This window comes from Thermobia domestica, chromosome 16, assembly GCF_964235325.1.
Source record: "Thermobia domestica chromosome 16, izTheDome1.hap1.1, whole genome shotgun sequence".
In the NCBI taxonomy this organism is placed as follows: Eukaryota; Metazoa; Arthropoda; class Insecta; order Zygentoma; family Lepismatidae; genus Thermobia; species Thermobia domestica.
In genome coordinates this window covers 103,554,251-103,581,991 of record NC_137469.1, presented here as the reverse complement: position 1 = coordinate 103,581,991, position 27,741 = coordinate 103,554,251, and the positions used below count along the sequence as shown (strand labels likewise).

The window sequence follows — 27,741 nt, the reverse complement described above, 5'->3', positions numbered from 1 at the left end:
TTTAATAAGAGGATCGACACTTTGTGCCAACACTTCCTACGACATTGATCAAATTGCGTGACCGCATGACTAGAGCAGTGGCCGAAGTTGATCCTCACATGTCACAGAAAGAGTCTGGCAGGAACTTGATTGTACTTGTACACAGATATGTGTCGTATAAGTAGATTGTACTTGTACACAGATATGTGTCGTATAAGTAGATTAGATGTACGTCGTATAAGCAGATTAGATGTGTGTCGTGTACCACGTATGTGGATCGCACATTGAACATGTATATGTTAGAAAAAGAAACTTTTAAAGCTGTTCAGCTTATTAACGTCTCATTAAGACGGAATACTTGGTAATTGAAGTGGGGAACATCATTTTGGTTTATCCAGTACAGTAACCCTTCAAGTGATTTCTCTTAAAGCAATTCCAATTTCGTGTTTAATGTCAAAGAATAATAATAAGTTTTCTACGGCACAGGAATGTTATTTGTAATGTGAGTCCATAAACAATATAAAAATTCCATGACAATCGTTCCTTGAAACGTATATGGACAAGATAAGAACACGGACGCTTTCAAAATTATATTTTATTAGCGGAACACCCGTTCTTCGCACGGGGAGAATACGTTTGATTTTGCACACAAAGGGTGAATTTGGATTTAAACGACATCGGAAGTGTCACTGTTCATCTCAGCGACCCTGAAAACTATGAATTCGACACTAATATCGATCATTTTTAAATATCCCCCCTTCACTAAGTAGCACAGTCAAAGTGAAATAATAATAAAAAAAATCCCATGCTTGGACCTCATCTATGTTGAAAATTTGATCAAAATTGGTTGTGTGGTTCAAGCGGTGCGAAGTCACAAACATAGTTTGAGATATATATATATATATATATATATATATATATACAGGGTGGGCCATTTTAATTAATCCACGGAAATATCTAAAAAATGATAAAACATAGAAGAAATGTTTGAAGTACACGTTATATATTGCTAAGGGGGAAAACCATTTCCGCCAAAAGTACCCCTCCCCACCCCCCGGAAATGGGGGTAACGGGGGTTAACTTTGAAATGTCAAATGGGAACATGGGTCGAGTAATACCTCGTTCGAAAGGTCTTGGAAAACTAAGTAACGCTGTACCAAAATTTGTTTCATATGGAGCACCAGTTTCAAAATGGCCGCCATGATATAGTTCGGAAACTCCAGTAGCCGTAGTATGAAAACCATGGGAGGTAAATGAATGGAACAAAATTGAAATACGTAAATATCATAGGGCATATCGAATAGTGTGGTCCCTGTGATCCCAGTGGCCTCCCTGAAGGGGTCTTGGGGGCTAACTTCAAGATTTCAAATAGTAACATGAGTCGAGTGGTACCTCGTTCGATAAATCTTGCAAAATCAAACATCTTGTAGGAGGAAACGATTGAGGTGAAATGGCAGTGTTCTCAAAAGGCCGCCGAAACATAGTATCAGTGTCAGAGAAAAGGTTTAGTATCCGTAGTATGAAAGCGATTGGAGATAAATCAACAGAAGAAAAACTGGAGTAGGTAACTGACGTAAGGCACATCGAGAGGTGTTGTCGGGGCGACTCCACTGAAAGGTATCCGGGGCCAACTTGAAAATTTCAAATAGCAACTTGAAGCGAGTAACATCATGTTACATAGACAAATGAATATCAAACAGCCTCTGTAAGAATATCTTCGACATGAGACACCGTTTTCAAAATGATCGCCAAGACATGGTGAATGTGTCTAAGAAAACGTCTAGTGCCCATAGTATGAATACGGGTAGAGATAAATGAAAATAACGAAAATTAAATAGGAAAACCACGGAAGCGTTCCAAGGCTCAAGAATGATACAACAGAGATAAAAATGTTAGAGTAAAATTGCCATAATGTATAGAGAGATATCCAAGTCCTGCAAAATAATCTTTTCCTGTGCTCTGTATGTGAGCGGGGTGGAAAGTAACAGTGAAAGTTCAAATGAGAACTCTACTTTAATTCGCAAATTAAGGCTACCTTACAAATAGGTATGGTATGGTTGAAACATTTGTTTGTAAGGATGACGCTGTAGTGACTATAAAAAGGTGAAATTTTATTTGAATGGTAACGCATATCTGTATGGGTAAGTATGATTTGATGCGAAAACAGAAAGAACGTTATACGAAAGAAGTTGTCGAATAATGCTGTTGCTGGAACTTACAAACGTGTGAATTTGCTAATCTCCGTCGCCACAGAAACTTTTATGCAATGCGTGCTGGTTATTCGGAAAGCATTTCGGGGATATACGTACACACTGTTTCGTCCCTCAAGCTCACAATATAACATGAGTGCTAATAGTTAATCAAAATGTAACTGTGGCCAAGGGCGCCCATGTTGTGGTTTCCAAGGGAGGCAAGAAAAAGCGACATTTCAAATATAGTTTCAAATTTTGCCGTAGCTATTCTAAAAATTCTATTGAGTTTTCGATATTCCGAAGCACAATTTCCTCTAGGGGGGCGAGAGCCCCCCTTGCCCCCCTTATGGGCGCCCTTGACTGTGGCAATCCGCATTAACTGAGTGCACTAATTCTCTATCCCTGAAGTCTGCCTTCCAAACAGCATTGGGTAGGTCAAGCGTACGCCCGAACCGTTGTCCGGTCGGACATTGAAATTTTGAAGTTAGCGCACAAGATCCCTTCAGGAAAGACGCTGGGATCGCAGCGGTCCCATCATTCGATATGCCCTATGATATTTACGTATTTCAATTTTGTTCCATTCATTTACCTCCCATGGTTTTCATACTACGGCTACTGGAGTTTCCGAACTATATCATGGCGGCCATTTTGAAACTGGTGCTCCATATGAAACAAATTTTGGTACAGCGTTACTTAGTTTTCCAAGACCTTTCGAACGATGTATTACTCGACCCATGTTCCCATTTGACATTTCAAGGTTACCCCCCGTTTCCCCCATTTCCGGGGGGTGGGGAGGGGTACTTTTGGCGGAAATGGTTTTCCCCCTTAGCAATATATAACGTGTACTTCAAACATTTCTTCTATGTTTTATCATTTTTTAGATATTTCCGTGGATTAATTAAAATGGCCCACCCTGTATATATATAATTTAATATGCATTTATCAGTTTATTAAGTAAGCTGAATTCTGTATCTTGAAAAGATTTCAGTCAGAAATATAAGAGCTGTAACACTACTTTCCATCAATTTTATCTCTTTACCGGGCGAAGAATGAGTCTTTCATCTAGTATAATACGTTTTGGACAGGATGGCTCAACCCTCTGGAAGACTCTCATGCTAGTTACGATTATGTGAATTAGTTATTCTTACACAATATATACACACCGGTAGAAAATGAATATTCAGAAGAAGCTGACAAAAACCCAGTATTCAGAGGGTTTTTCAGATAAAGAGCTAATCAACAGCGCCGCGCTACGGATTTGTAGAAAACGAGAAAACTCTAAGCCCGCAGCAGCAGTTGTTGCCTTGTTAAAGAAGTTATGAAGTATTTCTTGCACCGTGCCGTGCGTTAAATTGACTGCGAACTTTGGAAGCATGCCAAGACAGCGTAGACAAAGTGTGGCACATTTCGAGTGGTGCGCCAAAAGTAAACCTGTACGATCAGAAGGTAAATTAGCACAATATACCTCATCAGTTGTTTATTATCATTTATTTTCTTTTCACTTTCTCTCACCTGATGTCGCTTAAATCGAAATCTTACCAATTTTCTTCCCAAAATAGAGCGTGCTCTAAACAAGAGAAATCTCATAGGATCGTTCAGAACACAGGAAATGACATGCAATCTGATACCACACACATTGAGATTTTGACTCTAGGACAAATCGTAAGAGATTTCCTAGGATCTATCCTATAGTGTATAGCAGGCCTAACGCACCAGAAAGGAATCAGCTTGAATAATAAATGGCGCGTCATTGCGGTGAATGGTGAAAGCGCATTACGTATAGGTCTAATTTTGATTTCAATTTCATAAAAAATATGGCTATATAATGCACATTTATAATATGCAAATTAAGTTAAGAAATACTTATAACAGAAGACTAGTCTAAAGAGAAATGGATCTTAAACTAGGTTCTCTTCATTCTAGACGTTCAAAACAACTTCTTTGTCATTCTTTAAGAGCTTAGCTTAACAGGAAATTTATCGTTTGCGAAATATACTTTAACTTACAACGGGAAGCATTTTCAGCATAAATAATTTAAAACATTTACCTTATTTACAATGAATACGAATTATTTGTAATAACGTACCTGCCAACCCATATAATAATTGAACTTCCTTCGAGTTAATGTTAAATCTTCTAGTACGAATGTCGACCACACGTAGGGCAAATAAAAGGCTGCATTCCACCTTCTGCACACCATTGAAGCATAGTAGCGTTCTCGGATCGTGAGATACGAAAATACCTTTTCCAGGATGAGATCTGGTAAGTCAGACCATCGGCTATACTCATTCTTGTCTTCACTACCACCAGGATTTTCGTCACAATCAATATAACAAGCTGCAAGAAATAATAATAATAATGAGTTGTCTAAATGGAGTAGTAGCAACAATAATAATATACATTCTCACATTCGGCAGTTTTTGAATAATAAAAGGGAACTTCAGATATTATAGAAATACACATCCTTTTCCCGCTTAAGGGTCTAAATGGAGTAGCCAGACGAAGAGTGTTCTGGGAGAAGGCAGCTATTCTAGAGTAGCCAAGTTGTCGAATCATTATGATTGGTACGGCAACTTGGACATTAGCCCAAGGCGTGATCAGAGTGACTTTAACGGCTGGGATATTACGGGGTGGAAGGCAACAGGTAATCACCATTCTATTTCTCCATAGTTTGTTGACAGGAGAAAGAGAACATATGTATAAGTCTTTCGGAAGTCGAAATACACTAGTTCCGGAGGTTAAATACTGCCCCATTCGGATCTCCGGGAGGAGTACATTTTGAGAAGGAATGTTGGATGAGAGAGCAACAATGTGAGAAAAATATATAGAAAAAGGAAGACAAGTTAGATCAAAAGGTTTAGGATAAGAACGTGGAACTATGTTACAGGGATGAAAGCTAGATAATCTAAAGAAAAAATCAAACAAAATAATCTCCAATTGGTAGGAGTTTGTGAAGTTAGATGGAAAGTAATGAGATGTTGAACAGCAAAGAATATAGAATATTTTACTCGGCTAATAAAAAGAGCAGTCATAATGGTATAGAGTATCAAACATACAGCCAGAATGGGCTGACTTCTACGTTTTATGGAAATAATTGTATTATCAAGAAAGTGGTACTTCTTCAAGGAAAAAAGAAAAACATCCGGACAGTATTGTTATTTCAGAATAGACGAGCTATTCAGGGAATACAACAAGTCTAAATTCAAAAACAGATACACGGATGTCCTACTAAATCACATACCTTTCTCTTATTTATAATTGAACACTCAGCCTAGTAAACACGGAAACTACCCACCCCGTATAAAAACTAGCAGTTAGAAAGTTCAGTTGTCCATTCTTATCCATTCATGTTGACTGTATGCCGCTCATTCTGTTTGAAGCCGCTCACAGGATTCCCACTCTCTTTCTCCCAAAATTTTCCAAGACATTTCCAGGACGTTTTCAGGACAAATCACCAATTTTACAGGACTTCGATCAGGAAGGTATAACAGGATTGCAACTGTAGGTTCAAACCTCACGACAGTGAAATGGTAAGGACAGTAGCTTATGCAGTGAATATTACTGCAAGTACAGCATTAATACACAATAATTAAATACACAAAACGGAGCGTAATATGCTTTTTTTTTTATGACCTCCCAACTCCCCTTATAGCCACCCGATCCACCCACATCCAGCACAAGTATTTTCATTCTTTCTACATGACATTTTAATTGTGCACCGAAATAATTTACAAACAACAAAAATCTGTTTTTCGTACATGGCATCTTCATTGCGTGATAAGATATAATTAGGGGGGGGGGGGGGAATGACAAGTTTTTCAACTGAGTATGAAGTTGCGTGATTTCCTCTAGGCATGTACCGACATATCGGTATCGGTCGGTGATATCAGCCACTTTTGGAAGTATCGGTATCGGCAAATAGACAACGATATTTACCGATACATTTTCCGAACTATTTTCAATTTGTTTAATATTAACAGTGACACTTATATTTCATCGGTTTCATTTAGATTTAAAGTTAATCTAAGTTATTACCAATTGTACAAACGATTTCTTTATGTATGTGTATTCATCTGATTTGCACTACTCATACTCAAATGATACTTTTAGTCCTTCGATGATAAAATAGTGGTGAAGAAAAGCCAAAGATCCTCACTCAGGATGGTGGGCGTCCGAAGAAAATTTTTTAGGGGGGGGGAGGCATTCTATGGTTGGTATATTACGTCTGGTATTTAATATACGTGGTTTGCTATATTACGTATACATTTTCGAGAGACAAAAGGGTCCCATTCTGCCCTCCCCTTCGAGCTCCCATGCTCAGGATAGCAGAGCCGTAATTTGAATCCCAAACGAGACAGAGGTTTCGATTCAGAAGAAAATGCAATGAAAGAAACCCACAAGACGCTCACTTTGTCATTATTTTCTCCTACCTACTGATTAAAAACAATTAGTTCTAAAGTTAATAAATAGTTTTATCGTTTTCGACTTCGCTTAAATAACTTTTTTTTTTTTTTTTTTTAAATGGTACACCTATACACAGCAACTCCTGGTTCAGCACGTATAATTTTGTAAACAATAAAAATTTGTAATGGTAGTACCGTTTGTATTATATGTATGTAATAGAGACTAGTAAATAGACTACAATGTAACTATCAAAGTACCTTATCACTCTATATATCAATCACTAACTCTTAGAATTAAGTTTACATTATATAAGTATTTGCTGCTTTTTAGATCTTTTTATGTGAGTTGGATTAAATTTAGAGGAAATATTTTTCTGTGTAGAACCTATTATGAAATTCTGTTATTTTTCTTTGTATGTCAAATTTCGGCCTTATATCTAATATACCCAAATACAATGTTGATCATTTCATTATTCTGAAAATTCCTGATAATATATAAGAAATGTGTCCAAAAGTATTAGTATCGGTATATCCCTAATTTCCTCATGTTTAGATAATCTCTTTCTTACCGTAGCTGCTCTATTGATAGCATTTGACTTTGTCAGTAAAGTAAAGCAAGACATCCTGCTCTACTTCATGTGCAAGCTGGTTTGCATCAGTTTTGAAAGCTTCACTTGCTTCCATCAATTTCCTTTTCTTCCTCTGCAGCTGCTATATATTTTCACTTATCTCTTTCCTCTTGCTTTCCACTTGACTTTCTCTTTCCCTTCCAACAAATCTTATTTTCTTCAGCTCTGCCATATAGCACTGCCTTGCACGGAAGGCATGATGCAGCATTTCTTTCGTGATGTTGATTGAAGTAAGGTCTTTTATGGGAAATGTTAACATACACCAATCTCAAACCGATCAATGATTTCTCCTTCATATTTTCAACAAGATGATCTTTATTTACGCTGGAAGAAAGAAAGCCCACCAACCACCACATATGCAAGATCATAACAAATTATTATTCAGCACAAAAAGAGCAATAGCAAGAAAATAGCAATCAATTAAAATCTTCATTATCATTATGAAATATCTGACATTCAGTATTTCTGTAAATTTCAAGGACAGAAATGCATTTTCAAGGACATTTTCAGGATGTTCCCAGGACAAAATCAATTAGAGGACATTTCCAGGTTTTCCAGGATTCCCAGGACGAGTGGGAACCCTGCGCTCGCCGTCACTCCGAGCAGCGTAACTCAAATGTACCATGACGCCTATAATCACTGATGCTGTGTTCGACGCCCGAAGGTCCGTAAAGCGCAGTTGGTCCAGGCTCCAGTCTCAGATGATGTCCAGTCCAGAGACGACCACCAGGGAGAACTTCTGGTACGAGCCCAGATCCTAAGAGGTGAGACTTCAGAGATTACTACCAGCGGGAACGAACCCAGGACTTTAAGCGTCCAGAGCCTAGCAGTGACCGGAGCTTCAGAACTGCACGACAGCGTTTCCAGAGAAAAAGCAAAATGGCTTTCAGTGGGTTCGATCCAAGGAGTTCGGCAGTCAGCACCAAGTTTCTCCAAGCGTAAAAGTGCGTCGTTAATGTGATAATTAGTGAGAGTGCCTATCCAGATTCTGCACCCCTGGACTGCCACCAGCCAAACGCATGTGAGTAAACAAAACAATTCTTAACGTTCTCTTTTGAGAAAAAAGGAAGCTAAACTTCTATTAACCACACATCAGCCTTGCATTGGCATGTTTATTTCTTAAATCATTATCATTCAGCTAATGAAACTTCCGATCAACTGAGTCTCTTTAGGTCAACGAGTTGATCGATAATTAATTTCAGTCTTTAATTTGACAATTTAAATTTCCCGAATCTCCTATAATTTCATCTCATCATCCCATCATAATCCATTTTGTAATAAAACCTAGAAAATCTAATATCTCATCTTTTATTGCGAAAATCAGGCATCATGTAATGATGCGTAGTTTATGAATTGTGAGTAATTTACAAAATAAGTACGATAATTAATTCTCTTGCGAGACAGTTATCTAAGTACTACCCATATAATGTGCCTCTTCTTCTTATAACACAGTAGTGTTACAAAGCTTCCCTTGTAACAGAGGAGTGTTCTATGGTTCCCCACTGCCCGGATGTTTTTCTCTTTTCCTTGAAAGAGTACCACTTTCTTGATAATACAATTATTTCCATAAAACGTATAATTCAGTGCATTCTGGCTGTATGTTTGCTACAGTAGGAATAATTTTTGGAAAGCACGTAAAAGAGAAAGTAAAATTTGTTGATGATAGAGTTCTGGTGGTAAGACTTAAAAGGAAAATGAATGATCTAGGGGTGATAGACATACGCACCGACGACTTCGCATACAACTGAAAAAGTAGAGGCACATTATAAGAAACTGGAAGAAATTATAGACAGGAAGAAGAGGGGTGCATACGTAATTGTAATGTAACATTTCGATGCAGTTGTGGTAGAGAAACAGGAAGGTAGTGCCATAGGCAAATATGGTTTAGGCGATAGAAATGAAAGGGAAGGAAGTTGGTCAATTTCTGTAGAAATAATTCACTAGTAATTGGGAAAACTTGATTCAATCATCACAAGAGAAAGAGATACATATGGAAACTTTCAACAGACGGCTGACGATATGAAATAGACTATGTTTGGATTCAGGATAGGTATTGGAATACCTTGAAGAATGCCAAGACCCTTCCCGGAGTTGACATTTTCTCTAATCATAACCTTGTGCTCGCCGAAGTGGATATTCAAATTGAAAAATGTAGGCAGCAAGATGTTGAATTCTGAAAAGCTAAAAAAAACGAGAAAAGGATAGGTGTAGGCAGTAACAGACGGTGCGAGCATATTAAACTTTGAATACAACAGGCTGCAAAAGTCGTAGGTTACCGCAAAGAAAAACGGCTAAGAAACCATGGGTTACAGAACAGATGTTGCAGAAAATGAGGAAAAGGAAGACATGGAAACAGGTTGATACAGAAAAAGGCAGGAAAATGTACAGGAAGTCAAACAACGAGTTACGAAGGGAAACAGGAGTTCTGTTTCGGTTACGTGGTTCGGGTAACCCATACGGCTGAGCTACTTTAAATGAAATGACGCGCTACAATTTGAATCTTATTATGGCATTAGACTGATTTCCAGAAAGAATATTATACTTACAGCCATATCTATGCCATGATTTTGCTAATACAAGGCTTACTTAAAATATAACGGACTGGTAACCCTATCAGTAGGATACGTGAAGCAGGGACAAGCGTATGCGTGTAGACCAACCTTGAACGTTCGAGAAGAGCAGTTATTCAAGAGAGAGGCGTGTAATCGTGTTGCCGGAAGAATGGCACCTGTGTAAATTGAGCAGGGTATTAACTTAAAATTCCGTGTGAACTTAAAATGTTGTCAAAATGCTGCATGATGTATATGGTGATAATACGATGTCACGTACACAAGTGTTTGAGTGGCACAAAAGCTTCTAAGAGGGAAGAGAGAACGCTGATAATGAAAGACTACGTCGTCCTGTCACAGCAACAGAGGAAAATGTGCCAAAAGTGACTGACATTGTTTGAAAAGATCGCAGGCTCAGAATTCGAATGATAGCAGCCATGGTGGGCATCGATAAAGGGTCTGTTCGTGCAATTCTACACGATCACTTGAACATGCGCCAAGTTTGTGCTAAAATGACATCAAAAAACATCAAGCAGGAGGTAGGTCTTCGCAGTGACATAATGGAACGTTTGGAAAAACAATTGGACTTCTAAACGAATATCGTCACTGGTGACGAGACGTGGATCTTTTAATATGATCCTGAAACGAAAAGGCAAACCATGGACTAAAACACTCCCTTCTGACTGCGAATGAAAAAGGCATCGAAAATGAAGGTCATGCTCATCGTGTTCTTTGATATCAATGGCCTGTTCCTGATTGAATGGATACCATTAGATTAGACAATTAATAAGCAAAATTATCGGCAGGTTTTGGTAAAGCTGCGAGAACATGTGATGAAGAAAAGGCCCCTCTTGTGGAAGTGATTTTTAGTGGCCACCTAGGACAAGTTGGTTCGTCTTTTATACATTTGTTTATATGCCATACATCCATACTGTATTTTGGGGGAGAAACTAAAAATATTCCCTTTTTTCTTCGATCTTCGTGTAGTCCGGCGATACAGCAGGAATGCCGAATGCACAACAGTGGCTTCGGTATTGTTTTTAATGCGTTAGGATCATTTAATGACACGTTCTTCATTGTCAAAATGTGATGGCACCTGAATACTTAGCTTCACGAAAATTACTCATAGTATACACACTCTTAATCTGCACGCTAACCTTTATCCATCAACTGCGTACGTACTCAATCAGGATGAACTCAACTGATATTAAGACCAGAAGTGTGACAACTATTATAATGTTACATGATTATGTTTGACGTTAGTTGACAATAATATATACATGATGATACTGGAATATTACATCTTACCTTGTTCCTGATCATCTACTTTCCACGACGCTCTCCGCATGATTTCAGTCTTAGCATAATGTTAAATGTAATCTTATTAGGAATAAAACATATTCATTAATTTTAAACCAATCTTGCCTTGTTATATGCCTAAACGTGCAGACGAGATATTTCGTTCTCTGTGTATGTCACACGGTGATAGTGAAATTTAGTTTCATGGCTTTTTTCTTTCCTGACAGAAAGTGCTAGAAAGATAAAAAAGAATACCGGTACTTTTTTAACGCAATATACTGTTTTATTTGCCATACTAGAATCTACAACTTATCAAATTGCGGTCAACTACGCTATTTATGTTGAAACTTATTGGTTACACTTTTCCTTGGTTACACCTACACCCATATCTCTTGTGCCTACACATTCTGGTCGATGGTTGTGCATATATCTCTACCTGTATATTTACAAAATAATAAACTACCAAACCACGCAATTTTTATTAATAATATTATTATTATGTTTGTTTTCTAAGTGTGCAAATATATATTAAATTATATAATTAAAACTGTTGTGGTTTAGGGATTCATTATTCGAAAATTTTGCAGAGTAGGTCGCAGACTACTTTTCTAGAGTGTAGGTGTACTATTTTTTGTTGCATTAATTGGTAACACTGGATTATGTACGTGGGAAACATGAATTAGAAACGTAAAAAAGAAAGAAAGAAAGGGACATCTGTTAAATGCAGTGTAGAATTTGTCAAGTTCATCAAAGTTATATATATTTTGAGAATCAAGCATTCTTTATACGTAAGTAAGATAAATTTATATCCAGCAGCTTGCTATTTTAGAAGATAATAAGTAACCATTTACGTTGAGGTTATTTACTAGTTCTGTTAGAGTGTATTTTTTTTAAAGCCTAATCAGGAAATGGATTAAAATCATAGTACATAATTTGTGTATGTGCTTAATTCTAGTTTAGACGTATCTTAAGATACTTTAGAAACATTACTGTTTGCAAAATGTTCTTGTCTACATGTAAATGCATGCTGATTTATATTTACCAACATTGTATTTAAAATTCAGTGTTTGAAAAGGCAACGGGTTATAGATAGGCAACGATCATCTGAACATTATTCAGAGCATAGTCAAGAGTTGTAGATTGTTTTATTCTCAAAGACAGACATTTCTCGGTACTGGTCAAGTTGAGGGACATCACATTTTGCAAAATTTACAGGTAAAATTCAAATACCTACAGGGGCTTATAATGAAATAATCTCTGCAGGCGGCAGAATTAAATAATAAGAAATACAAGTATATATTGTATTTGCAAGTGGAGCCTTACTAGTGTAAAACCATTACAAATGCTTTACAGCGATTAAGATAAGCGAGTAGGTATAAAAGATTGGTGCAGTTTTACTATATGGATCCATAGATTTGTAAAATTTACAGAAGAAATTTCGGGTTAAGTTTAGTTACCCCTCCGCTTTTTATGAAAATCAGGAAAATTTACAGAAGAAATGAGGTAAGAAATGATAATTTGAAGTTTTTATTTGATGTTTAGGAATGTAAGTTCGGCAGGAGAGTTATGTTTAATACGATAAAAGATATGTGGAAGTTAGTACTATTTGCCGGATGCGGAAGCATTGCGGAAGGTTTCAGCAGCATGGTAGTTGTAAAATATGGCGAACAGGTGTAAGGGATGCGCAAAAATAATGAAGAAAACCTTTTAAATTTTTGTGAAGCACACGGAGTACTGAAGTTAAGTGAAACGTAACAATTTTTAATACTTTAAGCACTGTTTTTTGTATGTTGCAAATTCCAAGGGCACCTTCAGACTGGAGGGGCAACTCGAAACTTAAGCCGAAATTTCTAATATTTTAATAGATTAGTCTGTAAATAATGGAAATGCTGTATGGTGTGAACTTACCTCTGAGGTGCATAATTACGTGGAAATATAGAAATGAAACTCGAAGCTGGTATCCATGTATTCTACCATAAGGTAATTACAGATAGATGTGTACTTTGTGAAATGTTTATGATAAATTACAAGTAATGTTGTATTAAAGTAGTTTTCAAGCAATCGAAGTATGTACTTTGTGATTTTACGTCCGACACGGATTGCTACCTAAAGGAACGTGAAGATGAAATGTAACGTCTTACACAAACATTCACGTTCAGGCAGCCATTATGTACAGTGTATAAACTGATTGAAGGTAAATCAGGGTATACGAAAGTGAAGAGTTAAGAATCGGAACCATTGAAGTCTTCCTGATATGGTACGTATCTGGGTGGATTGATTTAAATCATTTGATTTTTATAATAAAAATTGTTGATTTAAATCAAATTTCGAAATAAATTAATTTTTAGTGAAAGTAACAGCCAGATTGTATAACTATAAAGTATCAAATTTTAGAGCAGTTGAGTCATACTGGACTGAAGTCTAGGTCAATTTAATGCTAGGATTCTGAAATATTTGACCTAAGTCTCAAAGTTTTCAACCGGTAAGGGAAATTCCTACTTTCTTCTCTTCGTAACATAGTGTTTTGTAACTCGTTAAATATTGCACCGAGGAACTCACTATTCGACATTTAAGATGACAATTCTTTTGTGTTTGTTCCTCGTTTATCTGTCTGTTCCCAGATAATATGTACGATTTAGAGAGTCCGATTCCCTTCCCGAAACTTGAAAAATTTGTACATTTTGCGTAACTTCAGGCAAAATTTATGTATTTTATTTGTATTAAATCACTGAAGAAAATGGGAAGGTCCCCCCATACAGGTTAGTAGCTAGGTTGATTCCTTTCTGGACCAAAGAGTAATATTTAATTCGCATAGTATTGCCGAACGAGCGTAAGCGAGTGAAGGTGGGTTAGAGCCCCGCAGGGCACGTTGTTTTCTATATTACAGCTAAATGGCAAATGGGTCTGTGTTCTAGAACCTTGCCGAAGAAATTAAATAACTTTGTCTTTGGTCCGCACTTGCTTCATATTCAGCTGTGTTAGTTTTAGAGTTCTTTAACAACTAATTTTCTCTCCTTTCGGCATAATTATGATTGACATACTGTCCAAAGCCTCTGAACAAAGTGAAGCTTGGTGTTTGTCTTTGCCACTGCTTTCCATGTCCTGATGCAGGCACTAGGGATAATAGTTGAATTCATCCATATCTCAGGGGGAGCGAAGAGCACTAATAGGTCAATGGGACAATAAAGGGTTCAAGGAGGCCTCGAACCCCGTTACTTCATACGCACAAACCCTACGGTTTAGTGTCGCCGTCCTGAGCTACATAAAAAGTTGTGTAAATTAAGGTGCGTGTGTATGTGTGCATGAAGTAACGATGTTCGAGGCCTCCTTGAACCTATAATGTTGGAATTATAGTGCCTAGGGACCTATAGTTTCTAACCACTTTAGTACACAACAGGGTTGGAACTTGGAATCCTCTTGGTACAAGGCGTTGAGCTTACCACTGCCCCATCAACGAAATCACCATTCGACATTTAAGACGTAAATTCTTGTGTGTGAGCGTCCGTGTTTATTTGTTCCCAGATAATAGGGGCGTATTTAGGGGAGTCCGATCCTCTCTCCGAAATCGTAATTTACGTATCTTATAAGTAATCCTACCGGAAGCTAGTTCTGGACCGCCCGATTTTTTAAATATGTATCTGCCAAATATCAATAACTTTTGTAATAAAAAAAAGTGCAGTGTTGATAAGCGTTGCTGTACATTTTCCTTTACGCTTAAGAAACATTGTTTGATATTAAAATATATTAAGGATTGGGCATTAATATACAAAATTAAATCCCAATACTTTCACTTAAGTGGCAAAATGAACATTTAATACTGATTTGTAATGTTTTTTTCTTCAGTTCGCGACTTAAATTATTCGAGGAAAATTATGTGATATAAATAAAAAAAATCGTGATTTTTTTTTTTTTTCGCCCTGGGACGTATACACTGAAAGATTATAAATTGTGTCCATTTCCAAGATTGTGAGTAATGCTGGTGATGAGTAATGTAGCTCGTAAGTTTCAGTGCAAATTGAGCAGAAAATTGAATTCGTGGTATTGGGAGAGATGAAACGTTGTCTAAATTGAGGTAAAGGTAGGAATCGCTATGTCGCTCGCTCAGCTATGTTTTGCGGATCTAGCATTCGTGCTTTTTAGTGGCCACTTTGATTTTGTGTAAATTGTGGTAAAGATAGGAAACAGCAAGGCCTGCGGGGCGTCTAACCCCCTTGCTCACTGGAGTATGGTTTGGGAAGGTACCATTCGTCCTTTTTAGGTGCCACATAGCTCAGATTGGTTATTACTTTTGCAGAGGACCTCTTAATGTGAATCTGCAGCAGCGAATGCAAGCGCACACCTCGAACATGATTTCTGAAGGTACAGAAAGTAAATGCAGAGGAAAGCAAACACGTCTTTCATGCATTTGTGTGTGGATCCGCATAGTAAATCTGCATGGAAAGATTATTGTATTAATCTTCCACCAGTGGAATATTACTGCACAGTTTATGGCATTTATTCCACCTGGTTTTCGCCCAAAAGCGTAGGCCCTAATAAAAGGTACGAAAATTTAATCATGTCTCATCAATTTTTTCTTTAATATACTTTGTCAGAGCTCAATACTCAATTCAGATAGTAATGCCGAGCAAGCGATAGTGAGTGAAGCCGGGTTAGTAGCCAGGTTGGTTATGTGACTTACCGTTACATTGAAAAGTATAACTTTCGTATAAACTGCGGCAAATGTCGGCTCCGGATAAGACCAACATGACCCTCTTTTCAACGTCGTATTACTACTTATTTGTTCATTTCTTTAATGATCACCATTCACTTTGGGTTTCTCCCCGAATTTTGCACATATAAAATCTCCAGTGCCACCCTACGAAGTATTGCGGAGCGAGCGAAGGGTGTCAGAAGCCCCGGAGGGCTCGCTGTTTTCTACCTTTATCAAAATTTAGATAATAGCAAGGTATTCGGTTCTGGAGCCATGAAACGAGTTGGGGGAGATTCTAAATGCCACCCTTCCCTTTTTTTCTTATTCTCATGCTGACATTTCATCTGATCCTGTTTCATTTTCGCGTAAGTTTTGTATGTCGGGGCCGTCATCTGCGAAAGTTAACCCTAGCTTTCTCCTCGTTCCTTTGCAATTATTTTACCACACGTTCTACAATTTACTGTTAGATTTGGTAAGCCGTGACTTTCACATACTTTCGTAAGATTTTCCTGATTTTCATTGCATTGTTTCACAAACTGTATTACTGTTAACTCAGATCCAGACCAGTATGTCTGTTTATACATTATGTCGGAAAAAAAACGGAACTTGTAAATTAAAAACAAGGAATTTGGTATTTTATCAACTTTATTTCTTTTCAGGGTTGGCAAAACCCATGGTTTTTATTTTTAAAAAAACTGTTTTTATTGAAAAAAACAGTTTTTATCGTTTAAACCAGGTTTTTCTGGTTTAAATAATTTGCTCTATGTATTTATAATACATATGGACAGAAATAAGTTTGTTTGACCTTGCTGTTATGCAACAACAGGGTTATGCTGGAAGGGGTCTTATGAGCTTAAAGAGGGATCCAAACAGCTTCTCGGCTTACTTCCGAGAGAAATTGCCCTCCATTTGGACTCGAAACAGGGACTAATTGGCCACAAATGCAATGAGTCTGCCGACTCGCTCACGAAGGACTTCTGATAAAAATATGCTGTACTGATCTTTACATACTTGTTAATATAATTGTCAAGAGTCATTTCATGACAAAAAGATAAATAGTTGCACAAGTGAAACCATTATACAGAATTAAATCGGGAAATTCCCGCGTTAGCCATTAGGAAAAACCTATTATTACTTTAAATGCAAAGCAAATCCTGTTATTGCCTTGCACGTAAAATCTGTCAACGCATCATAATCAGTACGCTAAAACGGAGGTATTAAATTCCAAATTTTATATGTAGATATCATTCAATAAAATTGAAATGAAGTCCAATCCAAGTTAATGTTGGAAGTTATGTAGGCAGTCGATAAATTTTGCCAGTGTCTATCAATACATTTAGGCAACTTTTGCTTCTTTATAAAACAAGCATTCAGGCAAGCAAAAACATATATACATATGTTTAGGCTTAACATCTTTATGTAATACCGAGGTTATAAAGAAGATTCGTTTTAAAGTGACATCCAAAGCGATACTTGGTTTACACATGAAAGAAGGGTTGTGGTTCGACCGAGAATTGAACATGGGATACCTTGATTAAAAGGCGAAAAGGAGATAAAACTAATGCAGATGGTTTGTTATGTGGAAACGTCAACATGAAGTTCACACGATTTAAAGCATTTTTCGTTCTTTTTTTCTTTTTGATTTGAACCAGTTTTTTTTTTGAAAAAAAAAAAACCGCTGGTTTAAACCAGCCAACTCTGGTTCTTTTTATTCAAGACAAATCCCTTCCGCATCAGTACATCTCTGGGCACGTTCAACTAATGCTAGATAGAATTTTGAATGTCCTTTTTCGGAGAATCGCCTTAATGACCCTCGTCACGGCAGACTGGACGTGTGTGACATTGTCATAAAATGTTCCTTTCATGGGCAATTTTAATTCTTGGAACAGGAAATCACACAGGGATAAATCAGACGAATACGGAGGATGTGGAAGCACACATATTTGTTTTTTAGCCGAAAAGTCACGAACTGCAACGGTTCTGTGATCATGGTGCATTGTCGTGCAATAAAGACAAACTGCCTGGCTGCGGGAGACCCGGGTTCAATTCCCGGCGGGAGCTCATGTGGTTCGGATTCCACGTTAATCAGTAGGTCCACGTCTCATATAGCCTCGCTGCTGAACGGGACGTAAAACTCAAAATCAATCAATCAAACTGCCTGGCTCTCGGTATCCCCAAACGATTCGCTTCCACAAACTCTCCATAACACTCAGATAATATTTACCACTAACAGTTTCATCCTGTGGAACAAATTCCGGAAGCGTAATACATTTGGAATTGTAAAAAAAAAAAAAAAAAAAAAAATCAACTTTGTCTCCTCACGTGACTTCTGAAAACTAAATTTTTTCGCTTTCGGAGAACCTGTGGAAATCCATGTAGCATTTTGGAGTTTTGTGTGCCGGTCGTACTTGAAGCACCAAGTCTCATCACTAGTTACAGTAGACTACAGGAATGTTCTGTTCCGTCTGGCGGTTTTAATCAGGTCGTTGCAAATGTTCAACGCGTGCAATTTTTAGTCGTCAGTTAATGTGTGCGGAACCTATCAAGCACAGACTTTGTTTAAATCCATTGTCAAAATTTCGTGAATCATGCCTTTAGTTGTATATAGTTCCGCCCCATCCATTCCATAGTCGAATTTGCATCATGGGCGAACATTTTACGCACTTGTTCTACCAACTCATCCCGATTTTTGTTTTTCGGTCTGCTTAGCTTTGTGTCGTTTTCCAAGGACTCACGACCATCCTGGAATCGCGCATAACACTCGAACACACATGTACGAAATAAGCACTCATCACCATACACTTGTTTCATCACTTCCAATCTTTGTGTAAATGTTTTACCTAGCTTGAAACAAAATTTAATATTAGCTCTTTGCTCCATCATGTTTATGTGACGAGCTGACACCAGATAAACTTACGTTTCTTGCTATAACTTGACACTCCATTAATCGTTCTCATGATTCTTGTCTCGTTTTGTTGAGCAGATATGCAGCTTTCGGATGATATCTTGCTTCAATAGGTGACGCTAGTGGTTATCTGTAAAGAAAAGAGTTCCGTTACTTTTGCGACATACTGAGTACATACAGCCATGTTCATAATACAAATACTCATTACTTTCCCAGAATAAAACCATGCGGTAACTTTGCGCCAAGTAGTTTCTTCCGCTTTGCCAAATAGTTCCATCTTGAGTCAATCCATTCTATTTGATCAAGCATGTGCCGCTCGACCATCTCCAAAAAATCTAATTTTTTCATGAATGTTTATACTATGTCAGGGTACTTCGAAACCATGCGTTTTCTCGATTTCAGGCGTTTACGTTGTTTTGAATATCTCAGCATGTATTTGTTCTAGCAAATTGAAAAATTGCTAGACGTATTCAACTTTTGCATAGTTAAAACTTCGTCCTCTTTAACATTTTTGTCTAAAACCACTTGAAAGGGGTGAAATCAGGGCTTACAGTAGCAACATTTTTCGACATTGAAGACATGTTTGGGAAGAGGAAGCAACCGACGTAGAGTTCTGAATTTTTGTGTGCATATAGTTCGGGGTCATACGTTTATACTCAACCTGTATCTGCTCAACCTGTTTTGCAGACCTGTATCTGCTCCCAAATGCCTGAAAAAAAAAAAAATATCGTAAAGTTGGGGAATTATGCAAATTTGGCATATTTCGCTGTCCAATATCTCCAATGGGCCTGGATTAAAAAAAAAAAAAAATGAAATTTTAGGAATGATTACTCATTTCGCATTACATAACACACAACAAAGCGCGTTTTGTGTTTTTGAGCAGAAGGGGGTCAAAGTGTTATGGAACGATGTCATACTTTAGTAGGTGTTTTGTTCTCAAATTCAACTGGAAATTCGTTGTTGTGAAGTAAAATAAAGTAGGATGAATGGCTGGTCCAGTTAAGGCTCTCAACCTCGTTTCTCTCATCTAGTTGGGACTGTCTGTCTTATCACCCACAGCAGCAGTGGTGAAGAATGCCGCTATCATCAGAAAAGGAGAAAAGTCAAAATGCAAAAAATGTCCGTAAGTACTCATTTGCAGCGTTCGCTGGTTTAAACCAAGGTAATTAAACGAGATTTAAAAAAAAGAAAAGTTTAAACAATAAAGGAAAAGTGTTCGTAAAATCTTGATGAACACACATTTGTGGGTTATCACGTTTCACTCCCGTATATTATTCCTATTATATTCAAACCTAAATTCCCCATTCATTACTCAAAGAGATTATATTACAAAAGCAACTTTTTTTTTTTTTATAAGTATGAATGTTTATTTTGTGATTATTTTATAGTTTGTTGCTATTGTTATGCAATTTCCTAAATATTGTTTCGTTTTAATAATGTTTACTATTGATAAAATACATCGAAATGCCGTACTTTTTGGGAGGGGCGTCATAAACCTCACGAGAGGCAGTTACTGAAATCAAAAGTATCTTTGGTATCCATTTATGCATAAATGGGTCAGAACCAAACTGGACTCAAATAATTCGTATCTTTATTCACTTTTCTTACTGATATGCAAATTAAGTCGTTGTATTTCTTTAATTTGGACTAATAAAAGTCGTAGTGAACTAACTTGGACTAAATTAGTTCTTCTGTACTGTGCAGTATTTTGAAATCGTCCATAAGTAATTCTGTAGGGTAACACCCCCAGTAATTGACACTGCGCCAATAATTGACACCTTTTGAAAATGTTAAGATTATGGAGAAGTGGAAGTTCCTTTACTGCCGTCTGTTAGTAGCCATCAGATTTCTCTATGCCTTGGTAAATAATGTTCTGCCCAATAGATTGTCCTACTTGTTTATTTTTGCTGAGTCACACGGTGTTGCAAGGAAGTGTCTGTGTACTATGGATTCTGCTCCTGATAATGTTAAGGAAACTATCAATTAAATTCATTACTTTTTGTAACCATCATTGAAGTTACATCACTGTAAATTGACAGATCAGTACTAGAAAGTATTTGTCACATTACTAACTGTAGTTGAAAATAATTATTTGTCTTTGTTCAAGCGGGGATGTCAATCATTGGAACAAAGAAGTCATAATTTTCTAATAATTGGAATGCCATGCCAATTACTGGTTTTTTTTCATCAAGTGTAAGATTTCTTACATGACCTACTTTCATAAGAAAGTACAAGCATTAATAATAAAAAAAAAAAAAGAAAGAAATCCGTGATAAAATTTGCAAATATACCAGTAATTGACATAGCATTGTCAGTCACTAGATCCAGCATGTCAAACACTGGTATAAGCTCTAGATAACCACATTCAGAGGTTCTGCATTTCATTAGAAGTTATGGAATCTTCTATCTCCAGAATTATTGACTCAATTTCAAGACAAAATCAGTGAGTCGAATGGCCTGAAAGTACTCAATTTACAATGTGTGGAGGGAAAGTTAGAAACGAAACCATTACAGACCCACGAGAAGAAACCAATAAACAATTTCCATCTAGTAAAATGGAAACTGAAGCTCATTGCTCTGTTGATAATAACCGTTGATCTTCTTTCGGCCCTGAAGCTCATTGGCAACAATCCTTTTACACTTCCAGCAGGAGTAATGTACAGTATGGGTCTAGCTACCGAAAATGCAAAACAAATTTTCAGTCTGTACACAAAATGTAGCAGTTTAAGTTCTGATTTCTTATTGTAGATAATATTTTGCTGTAATAATAAGTACAGAAGTTTATTATTGTAGGAATTGTTTGTTAATGTTTTATAAGGCAATTATGGTAATGGTGATTGGCCACGGTAACTCTCTTTTAACCTTTTTTTTAATTAGAAAAGACTGTCAATAACTGGTGATATTGCCATATGTCATTAATGATACTATAATTGACAACACAAGAAAAATTTTTAATTGCATATAACATAAATGTATTGTCAGATAACGTGTCTTTTTGCAAACTGAGTATTATGTAATAAATATTATTACAGAGTTGTCAGTAAAGTTTTACTTGAGAAGCAAACCTTAACATGTCAATTACTGGAGGTGTTACCCTATAATGGTTTCACTTGTACAACTGTTTATCTTTTTGTCCTTCTGAAATGACTCTTGGCAGTTATATTAACAAGTATATTAAGATCAGTTCAGCGTATTTTTTTATCAGGAGTCCTTCGTGAGAGAGTCGGCAGACGTATCGCATTTGTGGCCAATTAGTCCCGGCTTCGAGTTCAAATGGAGGACAATTTCTCTCGGATGTAAGTCGAGAAACGGTTTGGATTCAGCTTTAATCTTGTGTGACTCCTTCCAGCATAACCCAATTGTTGCATAATAACACCAAGGTGAAACAAACTTATATCTGTTCATATGTGATATAAATACATAGAGCAAATGATTTAAACCAAAAAAAGTTTTTTTTTTTTTTAAATAAAAAACATTGTTTTTGCTAATCCCGCTCATTTCTCTTGCTGTGTGCTATTTTAATGATATTCAGTTCTGTTTGTTGATGTTTTAACTGTCAACTCATGCAGGAGACTGTTGTCCTTTCGTTAAATTTACATTCCCCAGTCAATGTTTACAGTGAGTGAGTGTTCACTGGCTGGTGAATGTAGATCAAATGATAGGACAACAGTCTCCTGCATGAGTTGACAGTTAAAACAAACATAATCATGTTTGAATATCATTGATATAACAGACAACAATGAGTACTTCCGGACTTTTTGCCAAGTGTGCCTTTTGACTTTTCTCGCCTTCTGCTGATAGCGGCATTCTTCACGCTGCTGCTATGGGTGATAAGACAGTGAGTCACAACTAGAGGAAAGAAACGAGGTTGAGAACCTTAACTGGACTAGCTATTCATCATACTTAATTTTACTTCACTACTACAAATTTTCAGTTGAATTTGTGAACAAAACACCTCAGTATGACGTCATTCCTTAATACTTTGACCCCCTTCTGCTCAAAAACACAAAACGTGCTTTGTTGTGTGTTATGGTATGCTAAAGGAGTAACTACTCCCAAAATTTCAGATTTTTAAATCCAGGTCCATTGGAGATATTGGACAGTGAAATATGCCAAATTTGCATAATTCCCCAACTTTGATATTTTTTTAGGCATTTGGGTTGATGATTTAATTAACCAAGTATATAATCTAGTATTTCCAATATGTATGTAGTGCTTAACGAAGTGTTTCTGCTGTTTTCTGGTTTCTGGAAAACGAGTTGTGACTTAACGCACTTCATGCTGTCAGGTTTCAGTATGATGTGGAAATAGTATCCTAGTGCCTTCTACAATAATATTTTTCTTGGGACCTCCCCACCGTGTACAGATGTAATGTGTCATTACAATCAAGGTAATGAATTTTTTGTTTGGAGGAATCCAATACTTTTCGAACGTACCGCAAATTTTTAATACAAAATTCTCGGTCCCTGTAGTAAATTCAGTTGTTCTTTATTCAGATCAAAGTTAATGTGGAAGCTTCGGAATATTCTAGGAGGAATTATATTTCGGGGAATAATATCTTTATTTATACATAATTTTATTGTAAACACTGTAACTTATATGAGCATTTCATATGGATGAGTATTGAAATTATATACTTTAATGCCATACGAAAACATAGGCCCGTAATTGGACAGAAATTCTTCAAATTATCCACCAATCTGATATTTGGCAGAATAATTTAGACTCCTTTCGTTCCTCTGAGATGCCCATATTCTCCCAAAATTCGGTTTCATCCAGTTTTTATTTTCTATTCGCTTTATATTATATTTTCTGCCGCCAAAACTCTTTGTTCTAATTGAAACTATTTCCGACGCTTTAGTATTAAGGCGCGTTTCTTGTCATTTTTTACCTGGAAAAGCATCAAGCAACACCACGCTAGTTTGCTCCAGATATATATTGGGATTTTTCGACAAAAATGCATTAGTTTAAGGTAAAACCAGTTTCAATTAATAAATAAATTCGTTGGGAGCGTATAGAGTCCCAAAAATATTCGATTTTTCATTTTAAAACTATCAATAAACAACGAGATATGAACTTCAATCCAAGCGACGCCATGTTCGCAAACATCAATAGTGATGGACAGAATTCATCGTAGTGTGTGATCTTTTTCAAAACAGTTTGACGACTAACGTTTCTCTTGATAGCTCCCGTTATCCTCAAAATTTCCCTGTTATGTTGCGATAGGCCTGCCCTAATATAGCTTTTGTCTGTATATGTAGCAAATGTGATTTTTTTTTTTTAATTGTGACATGGCGGTCGGTGTAGATTTCTTCGGGGTTGAACTTATTACTATAATGCCAGTGTAAGTTAGAATAGGGACTCTCCCTTATTCCTGAGTTGATCACAGCTTCCAACGCATTATGGGCTAAATAGAGAATCAAAAAGGGTTCTTTTCCCTTCAGGAAAGTGACCCTTACCATTAGTAGTTTCAATATGTCCTTTCAGGGGCAGTGAAAGTAATTATCGGACCGTCGCGACCAATCCACCTATTGGGAAACACCTCATCCATGTATTCTCGAACTTCTAAAGACCAGTGTGGCGGAGCTCCATTGTGTTGAAACAGAATCTTTGGTTGCAGATCCTCCAACTGAGGAATCACATAAAGCTGGAGCAAATCCAGTTAGACCTGACCTGTGATGGAATTTTCAGCGAAAAAGAAGGGTCCAATAATGCGATTATGCATTAACCCACACCAGACATTTACCTTAGGGCTATCGCGCTCCATCTCACGTGTTACATGAGGGTTCTCGGATCCCCATATGCGAACATTGTGCCTGTTCAACTTCCCAGACACATGGAATGTTGCCTCGTCACTGAAACGAATCTTTGGCAGGAACTGGTTTTCGTGCTCAAATGCGGTTCAGCATGTAACAAGCAAAGTCAGTACGTCTGGGTTTGTCGGTTGGCAATAAGGCCTGAAGGAGTTGCACCTTGTAGGCGTGCAGCTCCAGCCGTTTATGAAGAACATCATGAACCGTAGCCCTGGGCATATTCAATTCTCTCGCCGCTTTGCGAACAGATTTTGTTGGACTACGCACAAAGGCCTGTTTCACTCTTTCCACATCTTCCTGACTGGTACTGGGTCTTCCAGCTCCTTTCTGGTGCAGAACACTTCCCGTTTCCATGAATTGTTTATACCAAGCTTTAATTGTAGCTCTGGTTGGAGGATCACGTGCATACTTGGTCCTTACATTCCGCTGCACCTGAGTCTCCGACTTCGTTTCTATGTACCAGGCAACATACTGTGCTTTTTCTTGTGGTGTCCACATCTTCATTTATTGTTTGCTAACCTGTAAAAGACAAAAGAACCTGTAAGGCTTTCTGCATTGAATGCAACAAACCGCATGTAAATATCACTTTAACTTCTTGAAATATAACATCGTAAAGTTGTATATATAATTCTCGGACACGGTGTAAATCGACGTTATAGGATAAAGAATAAATATGTAAGTGAGAAGTGATAATATTAATGATATTAATATTATCACTTCTCACATATTTATTCATTATCCTATAACGTCGATTTATTTTCAGACAGCCTATACTCTACAATTGCGCCCAAGACTGTACCCACAGTATCATATATTAAAACGAACAAATTATTATAGTACACTAATCAATACGCATGAGCTTGTATGATTATATAAATTTATATATATAATGTAGTGAGAGTGAATAAATAATAGGACACCCATGCATATATGTGCCCAGTTGCAAATTTTACTACAAGGTAGAATAATAAATACATTTGTACACTAACCATTACACTAGAATATTGTGAGGACAGTCTGTCATGGGAAAATGATGGATTGTATTTTCACTTTGTGGCTTGACCTTAATAGTAAACGGACATACTAACCGGATCATCCGACCTGACGATACGAATAGTGGTTATATAGCAAATGATTCCGGATATTTTCCAGTTAATCACAGAACAGAATAATTGTTTGCAGAATAGATACACTTCAAATATACGCGTTCAGCTTACATTTGTGATACTACTCTGCAACTCTGAATTTTTTTTCATGTCACCTGATTAAACTAAGTTCATTGCTGTTCGCAGAGGTGATAGAGTGGATAGGGTTGAATAATATAAAAAATATTGCAGTAGAATCTAGTTATACCGTACCAGGGCGTCCAAAATCCCCAATGTCGATGAATTTTTATTTCTTCTACTTCTGGTAGATATAGTGTTTTGAAATTAGTTGATGTCTCAAGGTAGGCACCCTTGCGGATTTGGGAGCTACTAGTAAGATTTGGCAGAAAACTTACTAGTACAAAATTTATTTTATTTATTTTTTTTTTTAAATTTTGGTAAATCCATGTTAGGATTTCTTCTGTTTTATTGACTTTAGTCTAGTCTCCATACTTTATTCGCAACTCTTCTCAGTTTCTGAGGGGTCGGATAATTTTTATTATTTAGGAATTCTAAATTACGAGACCACACTGACCTTCCGGTAGGGCCGGTGTCTTCAGTGGCGGTTGACCGGATACAGTGAGGAGTGGGATTTCTCTAAAGCCTTTGTCTTTATCAAAATCCCATTGAGGGCACGGACTCGTCACGCACTTGGAGATATATTTATCTTAGGCTACGCATTTTAGTAGGTCACCTTCTTCAGCATATGAAAGTATTTTTGGTTGTACATTGTTATTGTATGTCGAAATTCGACCACTTATCTTTGTAGTTTTAGTGTCCTAGCTTATTCTTTTGGCGCGCGGCTTTTTCTTTCTCTTCCTATCTATTTCTCTATTCTCTTCTTCAAGAATTTTTTTTTAATTTTTCAACCTTCTCCCCTCCCCAAGTTTTGAACTTGACATATATCAACCGTTTAACATATATCATTTGAACCTGAATTATTAAATGAGATGTCGCGAGACACGATTCGTGAAGGTGTTCGTTGATGTTGAATATTAAGGGACAGTTTTCCTTTGACCCATTACAATAGCGAGTGACAGTTCAGCATACGATTAAATTTTACTTTTTTTTTTTATCATTATCCGTTCGGAATTCTCCGTTGGATTATCAGTCATTTCTACCGTTGTTTCCATTGGTTACCATAAATGTGAATGTTGTCATGGTAGTTTGGATCCAAAACTAATATTAGCAATTTTAGAATCATATATTTATACATATTCTGTGTTTGCGTGCCTGCCATGCGAATTAAATGTCTACTAGTCTAAATAAAATGCTTGAGAATATAAATTTATCATTATGTACGGTCAGTTGTTACATTTGTGATATATTCGGATTTTCTTATGTGAAGCGTTGCAACCTAAAAATTTAATTTGTCGGGGTTATTAATTAGAAAGTTTAAATGATTATTGAGTATATGTATATTAAGATATAAATATGTGTGGAATATTAGTATGATATTAAAATAAAATGTATAATGATGAATTGAGTAAACAAATATACAGTATGTAAAGGGTCTTGGTACCTACCCTGAACAGTTCTTGGTGGCCGTAGTTCGGGAATATCCGATAAATGTATAATGTCAATGTTAGATAATACCACCGCATGTTAGATATTCTCTCTAATCTTGGTAATATTATTAAGTAACATATGTAACAACTAACATAATCTGTATTACACTAACTGCATGTTGCATGGGATTGAGGCTGATCATCGTAATCCTACTATATTATTAAATCTACCTTCAAGTTAGTCATTTTGTAAAGCTACATTTCTATTCCATCCCTCCGATACGAATCCTCAATCTTGACTAGTGTTTTCACCTCAGTAGTCGTGTTCTGAATACAAACGAAAATCCTTCTGGGCTTGGAATTTCTCGTTCCTTTATGCATTGTGTGAAGCTAACGATAAATATGTGTACCTGGTAATACAAGGTGATATTCACTGAAAGATAGTTAGTAATTGGGATAGTAAGTGGAATGATCGAATGAGTAACTTAGTCACCGTGATATTAGTGACAAAACTTTCCTCTATTAATCCAGAAATGGGAGAAATGTATCAATAAGTACTTCTACGAACCGAATATGTGTCGGTTACGATTAATAATTATAACCTCATGTGTGAATCTTAAAATGAAACG

The 27,741-nt window shown here is 36.8% G+C and overlaps 2 protein-coding genes across 4 annotated transcripts in view; one reads left to right on the top strand and one right to left on the bottom strand.

Moving 5' to 3' along the window:
- LOC145673293 (uncharacterized) overlaps window positions 1-11,440 on the bottom strand; it is a 47,661-nt gene extending 36,221 nt beyond the window's left edge. For 2 of the 3 annotated variants that reach the window (XR_014128743.1, XR_014128742.1), the window contains exons 1-2: window positions 11,061-11,436; window positions 4,258-4,508 (exon numbers count right to left, since the gene is read on the bottom strand). Coding sequence is in view for 1 of the 3 variants with exons in the window: in XM_081742863.1 (XP_081598989.1) it covers window positions 4,258-4,508; window positions 11,061-11,100 (291 nt within the window). In the remaining 2 variants the exon portion in view is untranslated. Of the gene's footprint in view, window positions 1-4,257; window positions 4,509-11,060 lie in introns of all 3 variants that reach the window. The other variant, XM_081742863.1, reaches the window with a different exon arrangement.
- Window positions 11,441-11,693: 253 nt separating this feature from the next.
- The window catches only part of LOC145673292 (uncharacterized), a gene marked incomplete in the record, with an annotated part of 76,083 nt that continues 60,035 nt past the window's right edge, over window positions 11,694-27,741 (top strand). Inside the window, 1 exon segment of the mRNA XM_081742862.1 lies at window positions 11,694-11,839.